Raw genomic sequence first — 19,562 nt, forward strand, 5'->3', positions numbered from 1 at the left:
TTTTGTACATTCATGTTTGTGTATTGCTTTCCTCTAATAATTACATCCCTTTTGCACATGTGTGCATTTCAACATCTTTTCACATTGCTGGTAGCCACATATCCATACACAACTAATTGTCATGCAGAGCTACGGAATTATGTGAAATAATCTGTTTTTGTCCTCAGCCATTTCTTCTTTGTTCATTGTTTAAAATAAAAGACATGTGTAAGTTGTAATTACCTTTACAAATTAAATTATAGATGTAATTTTGGCTGCTTGAAATTTTGTATGAGAACTGATGAAGTATGAACTGTTGCTTAAACAAAACCAAGAATTAATTTATATGTTGGGTAAAATTACCTTTAGTTTTATGAAATCTTTGTGTGAAGTCTAAGGCTGGTGGGTTTTTTGTTAACAACCCTGATGAATTTTCACTATACAATGCAAACCTGCTATAATGAACTTCATTATAACATGAATATGGATGCAACATGGTCACTTCATTATAACATGAATATGGATGCAACATGGTCACTTTATTATAACATGAATATGGATGCAACATGGTCACTTCATTATAACATGAATATGGATGCAACATGGTCACTTCATTATAACATGAATATGGATGCAACATGGTCACTTCATTATAACATGAATACGGATGTAACATGGTCACTTCATTATAACATGAGTACGGATGTAACATGGTCACTTCATTATAACATGAATATGTATGTAACATGGTCACTTCATGAGTTTGTGTCTTTTTGTCCCCTACTCTCTGACACTATTCAGAACATCAGACAAGATGACAAAGAGATAAAAATAATTTAGCTAATGTTCAGAAACGTTTAGCATCAAACATTGACTTATCATAGTCCCAATTGTTATATCGATTAGGCAGTAGTAAAATTATTACTATACATTTGACTGGCATCTTGTTTATAACTCTCCTCCCCAAAACACTTGTACATCTTACAGTATATAAAATTTTCTACCATTTTTGCTATACCACAGGTCAGTCCTTAATGCAGTCAGTATTTATGAACCTCAGCTATTGCATTTTAGGGGCTTTTCCTGTAATTTGGACATTGTTTATTAACTAGAATATCCTCCACAAAAATGCAGTTTTTTGTTTAATTTCAGGAATTACAGGATGACTATAGACGCTTTATGGATTATACTGATGGGAAGTTTCACTCCGATTATTTGATGAGATTGCGTCATTTAGGCAGGAGGCTGGCAGAAAAGCAGATTAGCGAGGTTACCTATGAAGACATTATTAAATTACCTGCCGACTTTAGATAAGAGTTTTGACATATATGAATTGTGATATTGACATTGTGACTTTCATTTTAATTGAGGTATTACACAGTTGCCTACTTTTATCGATTAATTTCTGCAGGAATTCCTCCTAGAATCACAGCTGGATAACAAACAAAATTGAGAATGAAACATATTATTCAAAACACATGAAAAATGTGCTGGAAAGAAGATATAAACAAATCTTTCACCGAGTTTTAAACCAGTCCTATATTAACTGTAATACATGGATTTGCACACATACTGTAACTGTTATTACAGTAGTTTGAATTATTGTGATGACAAAAGTCTCCATGCAATGTGAATTTGATCATTACACCATCTTATTGGATGGAATGGGATATTGAAATTGATGAGAAGGGGTAGAGTAACTTTTTATGAAATCAGATAGTAAGATTTCTGATGATGATGGAGTAAGAAAATAAAAAGATTTCTCAAAGTTTGCCCATCAAAACTGGTAGAGTATTTCCAAAATGAATATTATTATGGTAACAAGCACACAATTGGTAGAGTATTTCCAAAATGAATATTATAATGGTAACAAGCACACAGTTGGTAGAGTATTTCCAAAATGAATATTATAATGGTAACAAGCACACAATTGGTAGAGTATTTCCAAAATGAATATTATAATGGTAACAAGTACACAATTGGTAGAGTATTTCCAAAATGAATATTATAATGGTAACAAGTACACAATTGGTAGAGTATTTCCAAAATGAATATTATAATGGTAACAAGTACACAATTGGTAGAGTATTTCCAAAATGAATATTATAATGGTAACAAGTACACAATTGGTAGAGTATTTCCAAAATGAATATTATAATGGTAACAAGTACACAATTGGTAGAGTATTTCCAAAATGAATATTATAATGGTAACAAGCACACAATTGGTAGAGTATTTCCAAAATGAATATTATAATAGTAACAAGTACACAATTGGTAGAGTATTTCCAAAATGAATATTATAATGGTAACAAGTACACAATTGGTAGAGTATTTCCAAAATGAATATTATAATGGTAACAAGTACACAATTGGTAGAGTATTTCCAAAATGAATATTATTATGGTAACAAGTACACAATTGGTAGAGTATTTCCAAAATGAATATTATAATGGTAACAAGTACACAATTGGTAGAGAAATAGAGTTGTCTTCTCTATTTTAAAAAAAACAAAACAATCACCCACCATTGTGTACCAATACATAAAGTGTGGATGAGGAATAAAGGTGAACTTTGCATCTATAGTTGTGTTTCTAGCTGTTCTCTGTCACTTTACTTGCCTGTCTGCCATATGACAATCTTGTCTGACATATATTTGCACACACTCATTTCTAAGCTGACAGTGCTTGATTATGGGTATAAATATAGCTCTTACATTTTCTTGAAGGAGCCACAGTGGCTAAGTGGTTAGTGTGTTGGACTTGCAATTGCAAGGGTGTGGGTTTGAATCCTACCATTGGAACTGCTACCATTATGTGTCCATGGACAAGACATCATACATGTATTACAGTTTCCCTGGCATTAAGTAACCTACCTGAATGCATTGCTGTGATGTAAAACACGAAACCAAACAAAACCAAAATTTCTTAGATTTCATTAATGCAGTACCAGTCCTCAAAATTTTGGGGAAGGGGCAACTGCTCTTTGTAACCATACGAAATTCATGTCAGGTTTGTGCAAGCAATATAAGGGAAATAACTCTACTCAGAGAGTTAACTTTAGCATTTTCACAATCCAGGAACATGAAATCATATACTTGAAGATACCTAAATTTTTACAGCTATCGCTTCATCCTGTTTTGTAAAATTAACACATAGCAAAGAAAAGATATTTGAAATAATGTTCACTTAAATTTTCATGTTGTTTTTAAGTATCTTTTGATGGTTTTATTTAGATACAGTAAAGTCTGGGTGATAGGTACATTAGTGAAAATAAGCATGCTTTTAGAAAAAGCATAAATTAACATTGAATTTTTTGTATTGCAGAAAGTAAACACATAGCTATGTGCAAGAAAAGGACAACAAAAGACCTTTATTTTGCACTTCTAAGACAATTTTTCTTAATTAGGCAAATAATACAATAATAATTATTGTTCTATTTTATCTATTTGCCTCAATCTGATTTTGTGTTGTCTACTCTGCAATAGTATGCTGATAATTTTGGTTGCTAATAATAAATATCAAAACTGTTGAAGTAATTGTAGAACAATACATTTCACTTATGTTAACTGCTTATAAAAAAATAAGCACATATGACTTTCTCTAGTCTAAAAATGCACAAAATTTCCAGGTTTTACATTTGCTGCTTTAACAATGCAGAAAGGTTTACATAATGCATTCATATAGTTCCCACCCAAAAGATGTTTAGTTAGATGGTATATGATATTTACTGTGAATAATGTATTGTATATACTGGCTTAAAATTCCAACTGAAAGATGCACAGACCCAGACCTGCTGTCACATAAATGCCAGCAGATCTGGGTCTGTGCATTTTGTTAGGAGTAATCAGTAGAACAAACAACATATACCCTGGTCTGCAGGTGCATTATGCTATGGAAGAAACAGGATCTTGGTTGTTTGCAATTGTGATTGACTTACAAGCAAGTACATATGGTAGACCTAGAACTGTTTTTGACATTTTATGTACCAGCACATTAAGTTTTACACTATCACACTTATGATTTCAGGAGAATAGTATCAACCCTGATTTACTATCACATTATGCACTGGTTTTGTTTAAGCTTGGTGTGCATTTTATATGGGTGAATATGGTAGACTCATTCTCATAGAACTGACCTGGCCATTTGTCATCCATGTAATTGCCAAGAATAAGGAAACCAAAGATGATTACAAATACTCATATTTTTAATACCACTGCTGAATGTACAGTTTTGTCTAAGGCAGCATTAATTACATGTGTGAATGGTTTACTGATGTTTACTGCTTATTAACATTTACAGCATGAGCAGTCATGTAAACAAACATGCATGTGACTGTTGGTAACAAACATTTCATTTTTTAAAAATTCACTGTTTCAAGTTTGCAAGTAACGACAGTTTCTTAGTCATTTTAGATCCTACAAAGGCAACCCATGCACATAATGCTGGTTGGATTATGGATTTTTGTATCATGTACAGCTATGTAGCAGTACAAAGCTGTACCATTATGATCCTAAAGATGTTTTAACAGAATTGTCAAATATATTCAACAAAGACATGTCATAAAAACTTAATCCTGTTAAAATAAAAGGTAAAAGACACACTGCAAATGTTACAATCAAAATTTTGAGAGAGGTATGAAATGCTCATTATCAAAGGCTTATATATAAATATCTGCCTGGTCAAAGCCTGATGTGCAGAACAGGGGAAAGGTTGAGTTCCAATCATTCTAATTACACAGCAATGTTTTGGTTATTGCATACCATGTACACATTTAAAGATTTTGGTAAACATTGCAGCCTTAGTTTTGTTATTAAATAAAACTGCTCAGTTAATTATTTTCTCATGTATTCATAATGGATTTTGCCACCAGTTTGTTTTGTACAGTATCTTTATATGCCTGGCATAAGACGGAGCTTATTATGGTATGATGCAGTCCATCCATCCATCTATCCATCCAGCTGTCTGTTACTAATTTTGTCTCAGCACAATGACTCAAGTTCTCCACCATCTACAGTTGCCGAATTTTGTGAAGGGCTCACACTTGGAGTAAGCAAAGAGCCTATTGAGTTTTTAATTTTGTGGATGGCTCACACTTGGAGTAAGGAAAGAGCCTATTGAGTTTTTAATCAGTAGGTCATGGTCACTGTGACTGAATAAAAACAAATTGTTCTGCACACAAATTGTAGTTCTTGACCATGTACCTTCACAAGAAGTCTGTATATGACTTACACATTGGGTAAGAAAGAAGCCTTTTGATGTCGAAGTCTAAAGGTCCAAGTCACTGTTACTAACAGAAGAAAAATGATTTTTGCATAATAATTTTAATAGTCCTGTACCTTGACCAAAGTTTGTGGAGTGTTTGCACTTAAGGAATTGATGTAGACCCATTGGTTGTAAAGGTCAAAGTCATAGTAACTCAAAGAAAAATGGGTTTTGCAAAATAACTTTGGTCTAGAGCTATTTCCTTGAGCTTATGTGGCAATAACGTAACCTATAAATTCTTGACCAAACTTTGTGAACAGTTTGCCCTTGGGGCAATAAGGAAATCTATTAATTCTTGAACAAAACATATTTCCAAAACGTCACAGGATAGAGGGTGTGTAATATTGGCACCATGGAAATAATCTACTATAATGTATAATATCATATGCTGTCTAGTTTAAAATGTCTGGCACAAAGTTGTGCTTGATTGCATGAATTTAGTACATGTTTTTATTGTAAATGTACATTTTTGTACATGTTTAGTACACATTTTATTATTACTCAAAATGCATATATGTTTCATAGGTTACCCAAATTTATTTGATTATTATACGTAATTATAGTTTCTCAAATACATAAATTGAAAGATGGATGATGTAGTTTCCCTTTTTTTTTGTTTGCTTTATTTTTACTAAAATACTTGCCATATATATATAGATATATACTCATAGAGCTCTTGGTAGTGAGAGTCCATGCCTTTGGGGCCCTCATTTTCAAGTCCAGGAATCCCCATTTATAAAAAAAATGGTATATAGTTTTCTGCATACTGGACTCTGATTTTTTTTGAGAAATGTGGCCCTGGACTTGCACCTTCAAATTCCTACAGATAGCTCTGACTCAATTTATTCATGTCATTTTACTTTATATTTGCACATGAAGTAGACAAGTATTTTGCACTATTATAATGATGTAAATGATATATATTTTTTATGAATGCATAGTTATCATCATACACTTACATACATTTACTCTATATTAAACTTGCATTACTTGTTTTGTATTTTTCATCATGGAGATCATTATATCAGTATGGGCACAGCCTGTCTCAACATATCCCTCATATGCTGTCTTGCATGTTCTGTCAATCCATTTTTATGCTCCACTATGACAGTGGTGGTTTGCGAAATCATGACAGTGATATAATATATCTTGTTACCTTTGTCTACCTGTCCATCATTGTGTTTAAGTCAGTTTTCATGCACATTTCTTGTTACCTGGTCAGATCCGACAAAGTCAGCTTTTGGGCACTTTATGTTAATAATGTTCGAGTTTTTAGTTTCTGTTAGATATAACAGACCTGACTTTCTTGTAGACCAGTTCATTCCAACAATTCACACATCCTGAGCTTGCACTACACATGCCTACTCAAAAAAAGCTGTAGCAACCACCCCCACCACACAAGTTACTTTTTCAATATTAAAGAGAAAATCCAGCCTAAGGTATAGTATGTATTCAGTTGTCAACATTTCAGATTTTTCAATAATAAATGAAACACATGTATATTAATGAGTGGTCTTGCAACTGATTGGCTTGCCTTCTTACCACTTTCTCTGGATGCTATATTTCCTATTTGATTTTGATAAAACATGGAGTATATGTTTATATCATTAAGATTTCAGGTGACTTCAGTAATGAGTGAGATCCACCATAATGAGATGATTTTGTGTCTGATCAGATTGGCTTGTTGCTACTCTAAAGGCCATGATTATGATCAAATTTGGACTGAATGCATATGTCATCAAGATCTTGGATCAGTTAATTATTGAGTGAAATCCTTGCATATTAATCAGATGATCCTACATTTTATTGGCTTAGCTTATATCCACTTTGGAAGCCATATTTCTGATCCAGTTTTGATCAAACTTGGTGTTGTTTGGTTTAACACCATTTTTCAGCACAAGATAGGCTATACAAGGCAGCCAGTATTAATGGTGGAGGAAGAACGCTGGAAAACCCCGGAAAGAACCACCAGCCCATGAGAAGCTACTGGCAAGCTTTCGCACATACCCACATAAGCCAAACCCGTGACTCGAACTCATGCAGACAGAGGTGAGATGGCAGTGATCCATAATGGTGAGTGCTTTAGACCACTCGGCCACTCAGGGTCCCAATCAAACTTGGAATACATTGCTTGTATCACAGGGATAATACACAGTATCCATGCGTTATAATGAAGTGATCTTTCATATGATTGGCTGAGTTTATAACTACTTAGAAAGCCATAATTCTGGTTTGATATGACTTAAATCAAAATGAGTACCTAGCCCTATACCATCAAGAGCTTGGTTGAGTTAAATTATTGCATGTTAAAAATGTGACCTTACATCTGATTGGCTAAGCTTGTCAACACAATAAGTACTATATTTCTGATCAGAATTTTATCAGTCTTATTAAATTGTCTTATAATGTCAAGATGCAAGGTAATCTGATTATGAGATAGATCAACACATATTAATGTAGTATACTTGTATCTGATTGGCTGATCTTGTGACCATTTCAGAGACCAAACTTCAGTTGGATTTTTCTCCACTTTAAGCTTATATTATCATTGTTGTAGACAGGTTCTATAATAAGTGAAATAAATGCATATTAATGATATAGCCTGCATCTAACTGGTTGAGCTGTTATCTTTCTAGATCAAGGGCCCTTAAAGCTTGGTAAATGTATTTATATCATCAAGATTTTGGATGACTTTGATTATGAGCCAAAGGAATTATAACTTTATCTTTTGAATTTTTGTGAAAATAGATAAAGTCAGCTTTATATGAAGTTTGGGAGATACTGTGTAGTTTATATAGGAGGTTTTCATGCAATACTCAATAAGCCTGTGTAGTGCAATGGTTGATTGTAAAGTTATGTATGCCATGTGAGAGATTCCAGATCTGCTTGGCTCTCTTGTTATGTGATCTTGCCTAGAGGTTTGTCCATAACCGTTTGATATCTCATAAATTTTGAAATTGCATTTTTTAAATGAAAAAATGACTGCATTTTCAGAACCACTCTGAAGTTCATATTTATGATCTGATTTTGATCAAACTTGGAACAGATAATTATATTGAATGCAAGTTTGATAATGAGTTAGATCCATGCATATTAATTAAAATGTTTGTATCTGATTGGCTGAGATTATAATCATTGCTGAGAATGTATTTCTTTTTTATTTTCATCAAACTCAGTCAGTAGGCATATATTATCAAAGTCATGTATTAGTATAAGTATGATTAAGATCCATGCATACTAATAAGGTAACCTTGCATCTTATTGATCAAACTTGTCAATATCCTTGCAACTTTATTTCTGATCCATTTTTTATCTAGCTTGGTAAGTAGGTTTATATCACCAAATGTCAAATGAATTACTGACTGATCTTGCTGCTGATTGGCTGAACTTTTCCCTGTTCACTGACTATATTTTGCATCCAGTTAGAAAAAAACACAACCTGATAAACAGGTTTGCATCATTAAGATCTTGGGTAATTTCAGTAACGAGCAAGGTCTTTGTATGCTAATTATATCCTTATCTTTAGAAATATATTTTATCTGACTATATTGAGATAGGTAAAATTTATATGACAAAGGATGGGTTGTGTTCTTACAACACTAAAACATTCTGCTTAATGAAAAGGTCAAGGTTATTTATGTCAGGTCAGAGATATCAGGCCTGTTTGGGTGTCTTTGAAAATTAAGTTAAATCACAGTCATATGTGTATCTAGCATACTTGGTTTATATGAATCATATTATGCACAAAATCTTACTTCATATTAGATCTATAATAAGGTACATCTAGAATCAAAGTACAGTGAAACTCATCCATAGATGACACTCACTGGACCAAAATCTTTCCTTTATGGACAGGTGTACTTTATATAGAGGTCAAAATTTTATGAAAAATAACTTTGTTTTTCTAATAAGGTATGTTTTACATTGAAGTATCTGCTAAGTCAGGTTCGATTGTTTGTATAATAAGGCTGTAACTGACCTCAGTTTAAATGGGGGAAGTGACAGAATTATGGCTCTTCTTGGATTGGATTCTAGACCATTGCAGTCAGCATCAAGGGATGCTGGTTCATGTTGTTAAATGCCTTGCTCAGTGGCATACTTACAGTGGCCAGGAATGAATCCACAATCCTATCTTTGACCCAGAGTTTGCCTTACCTACTACAGTCAAACTTGAATTATCAAATCATTGATTTTTCTAACTTTTGGCAAATTGGGATTAATGTGGTACCCTCTAACTTGAGACTTTGTTCTTTATATTACTAAAATCATTTGGGATTAATGTGGTGCTTGAGACTTTGTTCTTTATTTTACTATAATCATTTGGGATTAATGTGGTACCCTCTAACTTGAGACTTTGTTCTTTACATTACTAAAATCATTTGGGATTAATGTGGTGCTTGAGACTTTGTTCTTTATTTTACTATAATCATTTGGGATTAATGTGGTGCTTGAGACTTTGTTCTTTATATTACTAAAATCTTTTGGGATTAATGTGGTACCCTCTAATTTGAGATTTTATTCTTTATATTACTATAATCATTTATTCAGACAATCATTTTTTTGGACATTATCTGCATCTTGATTTGTGGAAGTTTTACTGTCAATGTTGGAAAACTCACAGACATGTGTTGTTCATTATCTTTCCTCATTTCTTTTTTGCTACCTACAGTGTTGGGAATGTAAGCTTGAATTATTGTGTAAACTAAAAGGTTACAATCATTAAAAGCTAAATTAATTTTGGCATGTACACAATTGTTCTGATTTAATAACATATATTCTCACTTTCAAGTTGTATCCAGCTGCAAGCAAGATAGATCCTGATCTGATGTTATATAATGCATTGACAGATCAAGGTCTTTGTTGATTGTTCAACCAATTACTCCTAACAAACTAGGGCTAACTTTGAACATAATTTGTGTTGTGCATAGGATCATATTTAATAAAATTTAAGTATTTTTTTAGATATATAGTTTTTTTTTTCATACCAAGTCTTGTTTTATTTAATACAAAATTGTCAGTTTTCAGAGCTTACAGATTTTTAATAGGAAAATTATTTCTGAATAATGCAGAATTGCATACTAAGAAGCAAACTATTTTACATGCTTTCATTGACCCAGATCTGTCAGTACATTATGTAATGGTAAATCTGAGTCTATGAAGTTTGCATTTGGAACTCACTGTAAGTGAGTGTATACAGTAATTCTTTGGTGAAAAACATCATAGTGAATAGAAGTAAACATGATGTATGCTTGGCATTCTTTTTCTCTTTTATTTGTTGTTATTTGTTAAGAGTCATTAACAAAACACAAAAAATACAAATGAAAAATTTATTCATTAAAATTACTAACCCTGTTCTACTTGCACTTTGTGGTGCTTTGTGGATAGGAAAATACCTTTTTTACCGTATGTATTTGTGAAAATTTGAGTCCAATTACAAATAACATAGACTCTGATCTGCCATTGCACAATGTGGCAGCAGATGAAGGTCTGTGTCTGTCATTGTTCTTCTCGACTACTCCTGAGATTGCATAGACCTTGATATGCAGCATCAGATATGGGTCTGTTCACATTGCAGTTAGACTTGCCTTAAAAGTGAATATATATGGTGCATGTGGTAGCATATATATATATATATATATATATATATATATATATATATATATATATATATATATATATATATATATATATATATACATATATATATATATATATATATATATATATATATATATATATATATACAGTGTCTAATGATTGTCATGTAATATCTTAGATTGCATTGCCAATAAAATGTTTGTCTTTTTATGTTTAAGTGTCTTTTTGTTGTCACATATTTTCAATGTTGTTTGAATATATTGCAAAACAAAACCTAATTTGCTAATAATTACTGTTTTTCCTTCCTGTAGTTATATTCATAACTTTAACATATATATCTGAGCTATTGAGCTGAAAATGTAGAAGATTCTTTAAAATACTTACCCTAGTCAGCATCCTCATCATATCAATTATTGTAGTCAAACATTTCAGAAACATTAACCCTTGGATTTCAGAGTTGAAGCCCACAAAGTCATACATTTTATTTATTAAATTTGTGTTAAGCATACCACTGAGACCAGATCATTATGTCTTCATGACATCTAAAAGCTATGCAATTTTATTAGTATCTTGACTGTCATCTGACAATTTATGTATATCTGCATTTACAAAAACACAACATTACAAGTCAGTTTGATCTATCTGATATTCCTCAGAAACCAGTTTAAAGTTAAAATACATGATTGCTGTCTCTCAGTGAGAGTTATTAGGTGTTCTTTGAACAAAATCTGCTTTTCATGTTTAAACTGTTCAGTTTTATTCAGCAATAAATGTTCACATGGAATTTAAAAAAACTGAGACCTGCAGACTTCTTTATCCACAACTTTTAGCATCTATTCATTATCAGATCAAGGGTCAAGGTAACAGACTGAAATAAGGTTGTTGTTGTTGTTGTTGTCGGGTTTAATGCCATTTTTCAGCACAAGATAAGCTATACATGGTGACCAGTACAAATGGTAGAGGAAGAACCTGGGAAAACCCCAGAAAGAACTCCCAACCACAAGAAATTACTGGCAAGCTTTCTCACATACCCACACTGGCCGAACCTGTGACTCGAACCCATGCAGACAAAGGTGAGATGGCAGTGATCCTTAACAATGAGTGCTTTAGACCAATTGGCCACTTGGGGCCCACCTGAAATAAGAATTTCCAGTAGACTTATTAATTTCTGTACAGCAGACATTTTATGATAGCATTTTGTAATTAACATCAGGCTTACAGTTAACTCTTTGCTGTCATCAATAATAGAATTTAAGATATTGTTTTTGTTTTTTTAATAGGGATAACTTTGAACATAATTTGTGTTGTGCACAAAATCATATTTAATAAAATGTAAGAATTTTAGAGATACATAGGGCTTTTTTCATGCCAAGACTTGTTTTATTTAATACAAAATTGTCAGTTTTCAGAACTTACAGATTTTTGATAGGAAAATTATTTCTGAATAATTCAGAATTGCATACTAAGACGCAAACTATTTTACATGCTTTCATTGAAAACAAAATCAAAAATGCAAAAGTCTCAAGATCTGTGTCATTGGATAAATCATTCTTACACTTAATTTCAATGTACCTTGTACAAAATTAGGAAACAATACTTCTCCATCATAATGTTACTGAATACCATTTTGTCGTAACTAATATGAATTCAAAGAAATTTTTGGAATCTATGGTCAGATTACATTTTATGTTATCATCAGGTCTGACAATAATAATATTAATAATAATAATAATAATAATAATTTTATATTAAAATTAAATAGACTATCATTATTTTTGCTATCGTTATAACTATTATTGATATTATATTGATTTTATGGCTCTAGAACTCCCAATAATTGATATTTTCTGAAGTGTTATCAAAACAATTTCTTACTTTTAGATTGAGTATCAAAGAATAAAAGAACCAGAAGGATAATAAAAGAAGATGAAAATCAATAGAAATCTTTAAAACGAAATATTTAAAAATTTGTGTTAATCCATGACTTTGTGATGTAAGAAATTTAATTAAATAATCAAATATTTAGATGCTTCGTGTTTGAATAAACATACATTGTCAACAAAAAGTGTTATTATAGCAACAGAATAAAGAAAAATTGTCAACAAAAAGTGTTATTATAGCAACAGAAAGATGTTATTGATGGGAAGAGAATAACTGAAGCAGGGATAAAACATTCTTTTTCTTTAATTCTTGCTCTTTTAAATTTGGCACTATCAATCTGGGTTTACTGGTGGCACTATCAGTCTGGGTTTACTGGTGGCACTATCAATCTGGGTTTACTGGTGGCACTATCAATCTGGTTTTATGGTGGCACTATCAATCTGGGTTTACTGGTTTACTGGTGGCACTATCAATCTGGGTTTACTGGTGGCACTATCAATCTGGGTTTACTGGTGGCACTATCAATCTGGGTTTACTGGTGACACTATCAATCTGGGTTTACTGGTGACACTATCAATCTGGGTTTACTGGTGGCACTATCAATCTGGGTTTACTGGTGGCACTATCAATCTGGTTTTACTGGTGGCATTATCAATCTGGGTTTACTGGTTTACTGGTGGCACTATCAATCTGGGTTTACTGGTGGCACTATCAATCTGGGTTTACTGGTGACACTATCAATCTGGGTTTACTGGTGGCACTATCAATCTGGGTTTACTGGTGGCACTATTAATCTGGGTTTACTGGTGACACTATCAATCTGGGTTTACTGGTGGCACTATCAATCTGGGTTTACTGGTGGCACTCTCAATCTGGGTTTACTGGTGACACTATCAATCTGGGTTTACTGGTGGCACTATCAATCTGGGTTTACTGGTGGCACTATCAATCTGGTTTTACTGGTGGCACTATCAATCTGGGTTTAGTGGTGGCACTATCAATCTGGTTTTACTGGTGGCACTATCAATCTGGGTTTACTGGTGGCACTATCAATCTGGGTTTACTGGTGGAACTATCAATCAAATTCAAAGGAGAAGCAACTGACCATGGTCACCTTTTGTGTTTTATCAGAATTTAACATAAAAAATACTTTTTTTCACCTCAATTTCTGTGATTTTTAGCTCTACTTGTCACCGACCAGTAGAACTTATGCAGCAGCCTTTTGTCCATCATCAGCTGATTAACACAAGTTTTTTATCGGTATGCTTAAACTACCATAACACATTCATCCCCATGCCAAGATGGGCTAATCGAAAATGGTGCCCCTTGAAAATGCAATATGGCCACCATCTTGAATAAGTATTATATTGCTGTTCCTCTGGAATGAATAGTCATATTTACATTGGTTGCCATCAGTAAAATTATGCTGCATCTGAACAGATCATCAATTTGACATGGGGTTTTCACTAAAAAGACATCATGTGCTATTGTTTAGGACCAACTAGACATCAAACAAATGTTTTACAATGAAAACCTTATGTCAGTCCATTCAGTAAGAATAGTGATAACAAAATTGTTAAAATGGCTACTGTGGCAGTGACATTTTGATGCAATGTTTTCTTATTGGTACTAATAAATTAAAAAAATTAAATTTTACAAATAATGTCATACATTATTGCTACCTAATCCATAACCAACTGTTGAATCACACCATTTCAGTCAATTCATGTAATGAATATCATTGTGATGGGTACTATAATCCAGTCTTGAAACTCTGATGTGTACATTTCATTATTGCTATAAAAAAACACACCTGTTATATCTTGGAGGAGAGTCTCCTACAAGACCTAAGTCAAAAACTTCATGTCATTTTTAATTCCAAGTAGAATCAAAATATAAATAGAATAGTATGTTATGAAATAACATAAACAATAAAGGTCAAAGACTGTTTATACATATTTGAAAGGCTTAATGCCATAATACCAGATTCAGTCTGATGCATTGGATAAAATCATGATGTGACTCATAGAAAAAGCAAAATGAACTGCAATCATAAAATTGCTTGTGCAAGACCAATCAAATGCAGTACATCACATGGCACAAAATGTTGTGTGTTTCTGGACACAGCAATCTAACAATCAAATTACAGCACACATCTATGTAACAGTAAAGGTCTTTAAAGACAAAGTGTCTAGCTGCTCTCAAGAGGCACAAGGATGTTCCAATTCATATTGATCAGCAACTGTGTACAAATCATGTTCCAAATGAGGTGCCTTTTTGTGAACCAGACTAAAAGTGAGGGGATACAGTTTGCACATATGCAACATATAAACATACCAAACTGCACATTATTCTTAAAACTGGTCAAATTTGACCTCTTTTATTCAATGAGTAATCAAAAATCTTTTCATCAATACATGTAACAACTTTGACATAAATTGCTAATTATGAGAAAAAAACACAAAATTATAGTTATCAAATTAAACATAAAAATTATTGTTTAGAGTGCCAAATAAAATATGTCATAGTCTTAAAGAAAACAAGTTAAAACATTCATCTTGCAACATGACATTTATATGCTACATTATTGAACTATCATTTAAGTAATTAAATCACCCTGCTTGGGCTGGTGACCCAGATTGATCCATGCTATGCAAGGAGTTCAGGTAAACCCTGCTTGGGCTGGTGACCCAGACTGATCCATACTATGCAAGGAGTTCAGGTAAACCCTGCTTGGGCTGGTGACCCAGATTGATCCATACTATGCCAGGAGTTCAGGTAAACCCTGCTTGGGCTGGTGACCCAGATTAATCCATGCTATGCAAGGAGTTCAGGTAAACCCTGCTTGGGCTGGTGACCCAGATTGATCCATACTATGCAAAGAGTTAAGGTAGACCCTGCATGGGCTGGTGACCCAGATTGATCCATACTATGCCAGGAGTTCAGGTTAACCCTGCTTGGGCTGGTGACCCAGATTAATCCATGCTATGCAAGGAGTTCAGGTTAACCCTGCTTGGGCTGGTGACCCAGATTGATCCATACTATGCAAAGAGTTAAGGTAGACCCTGCATGGGCTGGTGACCCAGATTGATCCATACTATGCCAGGAGTTCAGGTTAACCCTGCTTGGGCTGGTGACCCAGATTAATCCATGCTATGCAAGGAGTTCAGGTTAACCCTGCTTGGGCTGGTGACCCAGATTGATCCATACTATGCAAAGAGTTAAGGTAGACCCTGCTTGGGCTGGTGACCCAGATTGATCCATACTATGCAAGGAGTTCAGGTTAACCCTGCTTGGGCTGGTGACCCAGATTGATCCAAACTAGGAGTTCAAGTCAACAGGTCACTAAGCAAGAACAGGTAAAATTGGAATACACCACAATGATTGGTCAATAACTGTTTAAAAACCAAGCATCATCAATGCATGTGATGATCTGTTAAGCAAGAAACAATTAAAACAATGATGTGATTGATACAGGGGAAATCTTGGTGGCCCAAGTCACCTGTTTATGGCACAGTGATACCTCTACAAGAAGCAGTCATGAAGTCCACACCATTATAATTTTATGTTAGCATAGATAGTGTTAGAAACTGAAGCAGAAACATTTACACTTATGTTCTTAAATAGATCATTATTTCCCTTGAATTTAATCATTTCTTCTGTCGAGTAGATTTCTACAATTGAAGCAATAAAACAGGTATATTGTGAGTGCATGTGCTGGGGGTAGGGTTAGAGAATTTGTAATCCATAAAAATATTCATTTATAAATATGATAACTGAAAAGAAGAGACAACTAGAACACAGATTTGTCACACCCATTTGTACTATCCCCAGGAAGACTTTTCACAGATTAATGAGGGTGGTGACAAGGTGAGTGTCCATGTTAAGTGCCTGTGTATGCTTGCATGGTAACTAACAAACCAGGGTTGTCAACATCACATGACTGCATGCATGGTAATTAACTGGTGATGGTACTTTAGCCAGCTGTTGAATAGCAATAAGTTTCAGACAGGAGTTTTTATAAGTCACAAATCTGTGAGAAAGGTATTTTAGCAATGAAGTAAAATGACCAAGTTTTTGTGGACTCATTGTGGAAATGTTTGACACATTTGTATCAAATGTTCCATTTTTGTCAGACATAGAAATTATAAATTTCATTTGAACAAAAAAAAACTTTATTATTATTATCATTATTATTATTATTATTATTATTATTATTATTATTATTTATTTAATGAGTCAACTTGCTATTTATGTGAGTGAGAAAAAAAATGGTCACAAACTTTTGCTGGTGGTAGGAGACTATATGTAGAAAAGCTAACCAAGATGGAAGATGACCATAATTACAACATGTGCAGATTTTTCTGCAAATGGCTGATTTCTCATCTATTGTGCAGATTTGCACTGAATTGTGTTATTTTATGGATTTGTCTTGTCATTTGGACATTTTTAGAATCTTTTTACACTGAACTAAATTTTCCAAGTGCTTTTGGTCATGATGAAATGCTTCTCTATAATGGCTGAAGATAATCAGATTGCTTATTTTATTTTGTACCTTATGATTATCTTTGTGAGATTATTACTGTTACATATTTTACTTATAATGTAATAATGTATGTTCCATGTTTTGATTCAGTGATTAGAAACATTGATGTAGGTAGGTTTAAAACAGTTATAATGATAAAGTTTCTTATTTTTAAATTTAAATTCAAGTTATAGCCATGTATGAAACAAGAACCAGTCAGCTTTCTAAATATTTTAAAAATCAGATAAAATGCATGAAAAACAGAAATAATAATAAATAATTGCAAAAGAGCATTGCATGAATCTATACAGTAGATGCAAAGGCAATAACTTCAATCCAAGGATTTAGAGAGAGACCACTGGGTATTAATCTCAGGAGAGAAGTTATTTTCCCAGTGTCAAGAGAGTTGAGTTGAAAATAAATTAACTAATTTAAACAATTAAAAAAGTCATGAATCTACAATCACCAGATTTGTTACACTTACTATAATGACTACTAAATGGAAGAAAAGATCAAATAAATTTTTAATAAAAACATCACAACCGATTTACTGTAAGGATATGATAACTAAAATTGCAATTGTGAACTGTTCTTCTTTGGAAAAATGTGTTTAAACTCGTGGACCAACTCAATGAACATGATAAAAGAAATATTAATTTGAATGCCAGCATAAAAGTGCCATGGACTATTTTCTTTATCAATCAGTCCAAAAGAGATACAAACCAAACGTTTACAGAGGAATAGATTGCATTAAAGTACCTTACAATGTGCTGAGTACAATTTGCACAAGTATACAAAGATTTCCAATGAAAGCATGTGAGACCTGTTATTTTTACAGAGGAAGAAGAAAACATTTTAATTCTGCAAAGATGTAAAATCTGTGATTGACAAACTATTTAATGACTATGGTACCTGAGCATGACAACTTGACATCCAAGTATCTAGGTCCAACACAAAAAAAATCGTAACATTATTCGTTCATAATTCATAGTCATTATGTTAATGGTTAAAAGGACAATCATTGTTGTAGACAACTTTAGATTTCGAGTAGACAGTAGAACAGTATATGCAAGTTCTTATGCAAATATTAAATGATTCCACACGTGACTCAAAGGTAATCTTATCATTTTGTAGGCAAATATTTTCTAGTTCATAGACTTCAATTCCTCCTCCTGTTAATTCATCTGCTTTTACAAGTATATTATTAAATCGAAAACCCTGTTCAAAAGTACAATTATAAAGTGTACAATAATCTGCGAATATCTGAAAGTCAGAGAGCATTCTAAATAGTTTCTATACACCACAAACTGTACAGCTTTATACTCAATATATATATATATATAGTACATTACCTGTCCCTTACCTCAACTTTCTCAAGGTATCATTCATGATGCCTTGTTCAGGCCTATTCTTTTTCATGCAAACAGATAACCACAAAACTTGTGTATGCCTGGAAAATGTTGTGGTCATTAAACTTGAAAAGAGCTTTGCTCTCATGCCATATCGTGGTGTATTTTATATAAATTGTTTATGCATTATGATTTTATATAAATTGTTTATGCATTATGATCATCTCCTTTTACCTTCATATCATGCAGCACGAAGAACATTCCAGGTACAGTTAGTAGATCTGGAGTTAACTGCTATTCGTCAATGATGCTCTAGTATAAGTGATGTAATGATGTTTTGAAGCGAGATTTTTAAAATCTGGCGGTATTTTGATTATTGCTTGCTAGGGAGTTATGTATTTACTATTTGCTATGCTTAAAATGGACATGTGGTCTTCCTTTTATAAACACTTGAAAGCAACACACAAATTAACACCCATAACATGTGCATTGAACATATCATTCGTATTTACGTGATCATCAAAATGGTGGTAGAAATCATTGAAGTTTGTTCTACATCATCACTACGATTAAACGTGTATATAAGAAAGACATGGTCCATGTTTTTAATAGCTGAATCACCAAATATTGCTATTTTAATTTTTATATCAACTAGTCAAGCGTTTCCGATGTGTTTAATACCATCTTAGGTTAGTCTCTGATATGTTTCTATTTTGTCGTGTCTAGTGCGTTCTACATAAGTTCCATTAGGATCAAAGGAAAAGATAAGTGTTTCATGTACATACTAGATCATTACCTATTACTCTTCTAATTATGCATACTGCTGTGCCATTCGGTGCATACTATTCGCTGTTTATTGTGATGTACTTAATTGTGATACTGCTTCCGCTATTAACATGTTGAAGCAGTATTTTATCAATTTCATTATATTCTTCAAAATATTGCTATCTTTCAGCGAGTATGTGCG

The 19,562-nt window shown here is 33.0% G+C and overlaps 1 protein-coding gene across 2 annotated transcripts in view; it reads left to right on the top strand.

Annotated features, from left to right (window-relative positions):
- LOC149805119 (uncharacterized) overlaps positions 1 to 11,050 on the top strand; it is a 37,279-nt gene extending 26,229 nt beyond the window's left edge. For both annotated transcript variants that reach the window (XM_089947535.1, XM_089947539.1), the window contains exon 6: positions 1,132 to 11,050. In XM_089947535.1, the coding sequence (XP_089803661.1) occupies positions 1,132 to 1,293 (162 nt within the window). In that variant the 3' untranslated portion in view covers positions 1,294 to 11,050. The remainder of the gene's footprint in view (positions 1 to 1,131) is intronic.
- The last annotated feature ends 8,512 nt before the right edge of the window (positions 11,051 to 19,562 follow it).

Source organism: Sinohyriopsis cumingii, chromosome 2, assembly GCF_028554795.1.
Source record: "Sinohyriopsis cumingii isolate HCF-2022 chromosome 2, ASM2855479v2, whole genome shotgun sequence".
NCBI classification, from domain to species: Eukaryota; Metazoa; Mollusca; class Bivalvia; order Unionida; family Unionidae; genus Sinohyriopsis; species Sinohyriopsis cumingii.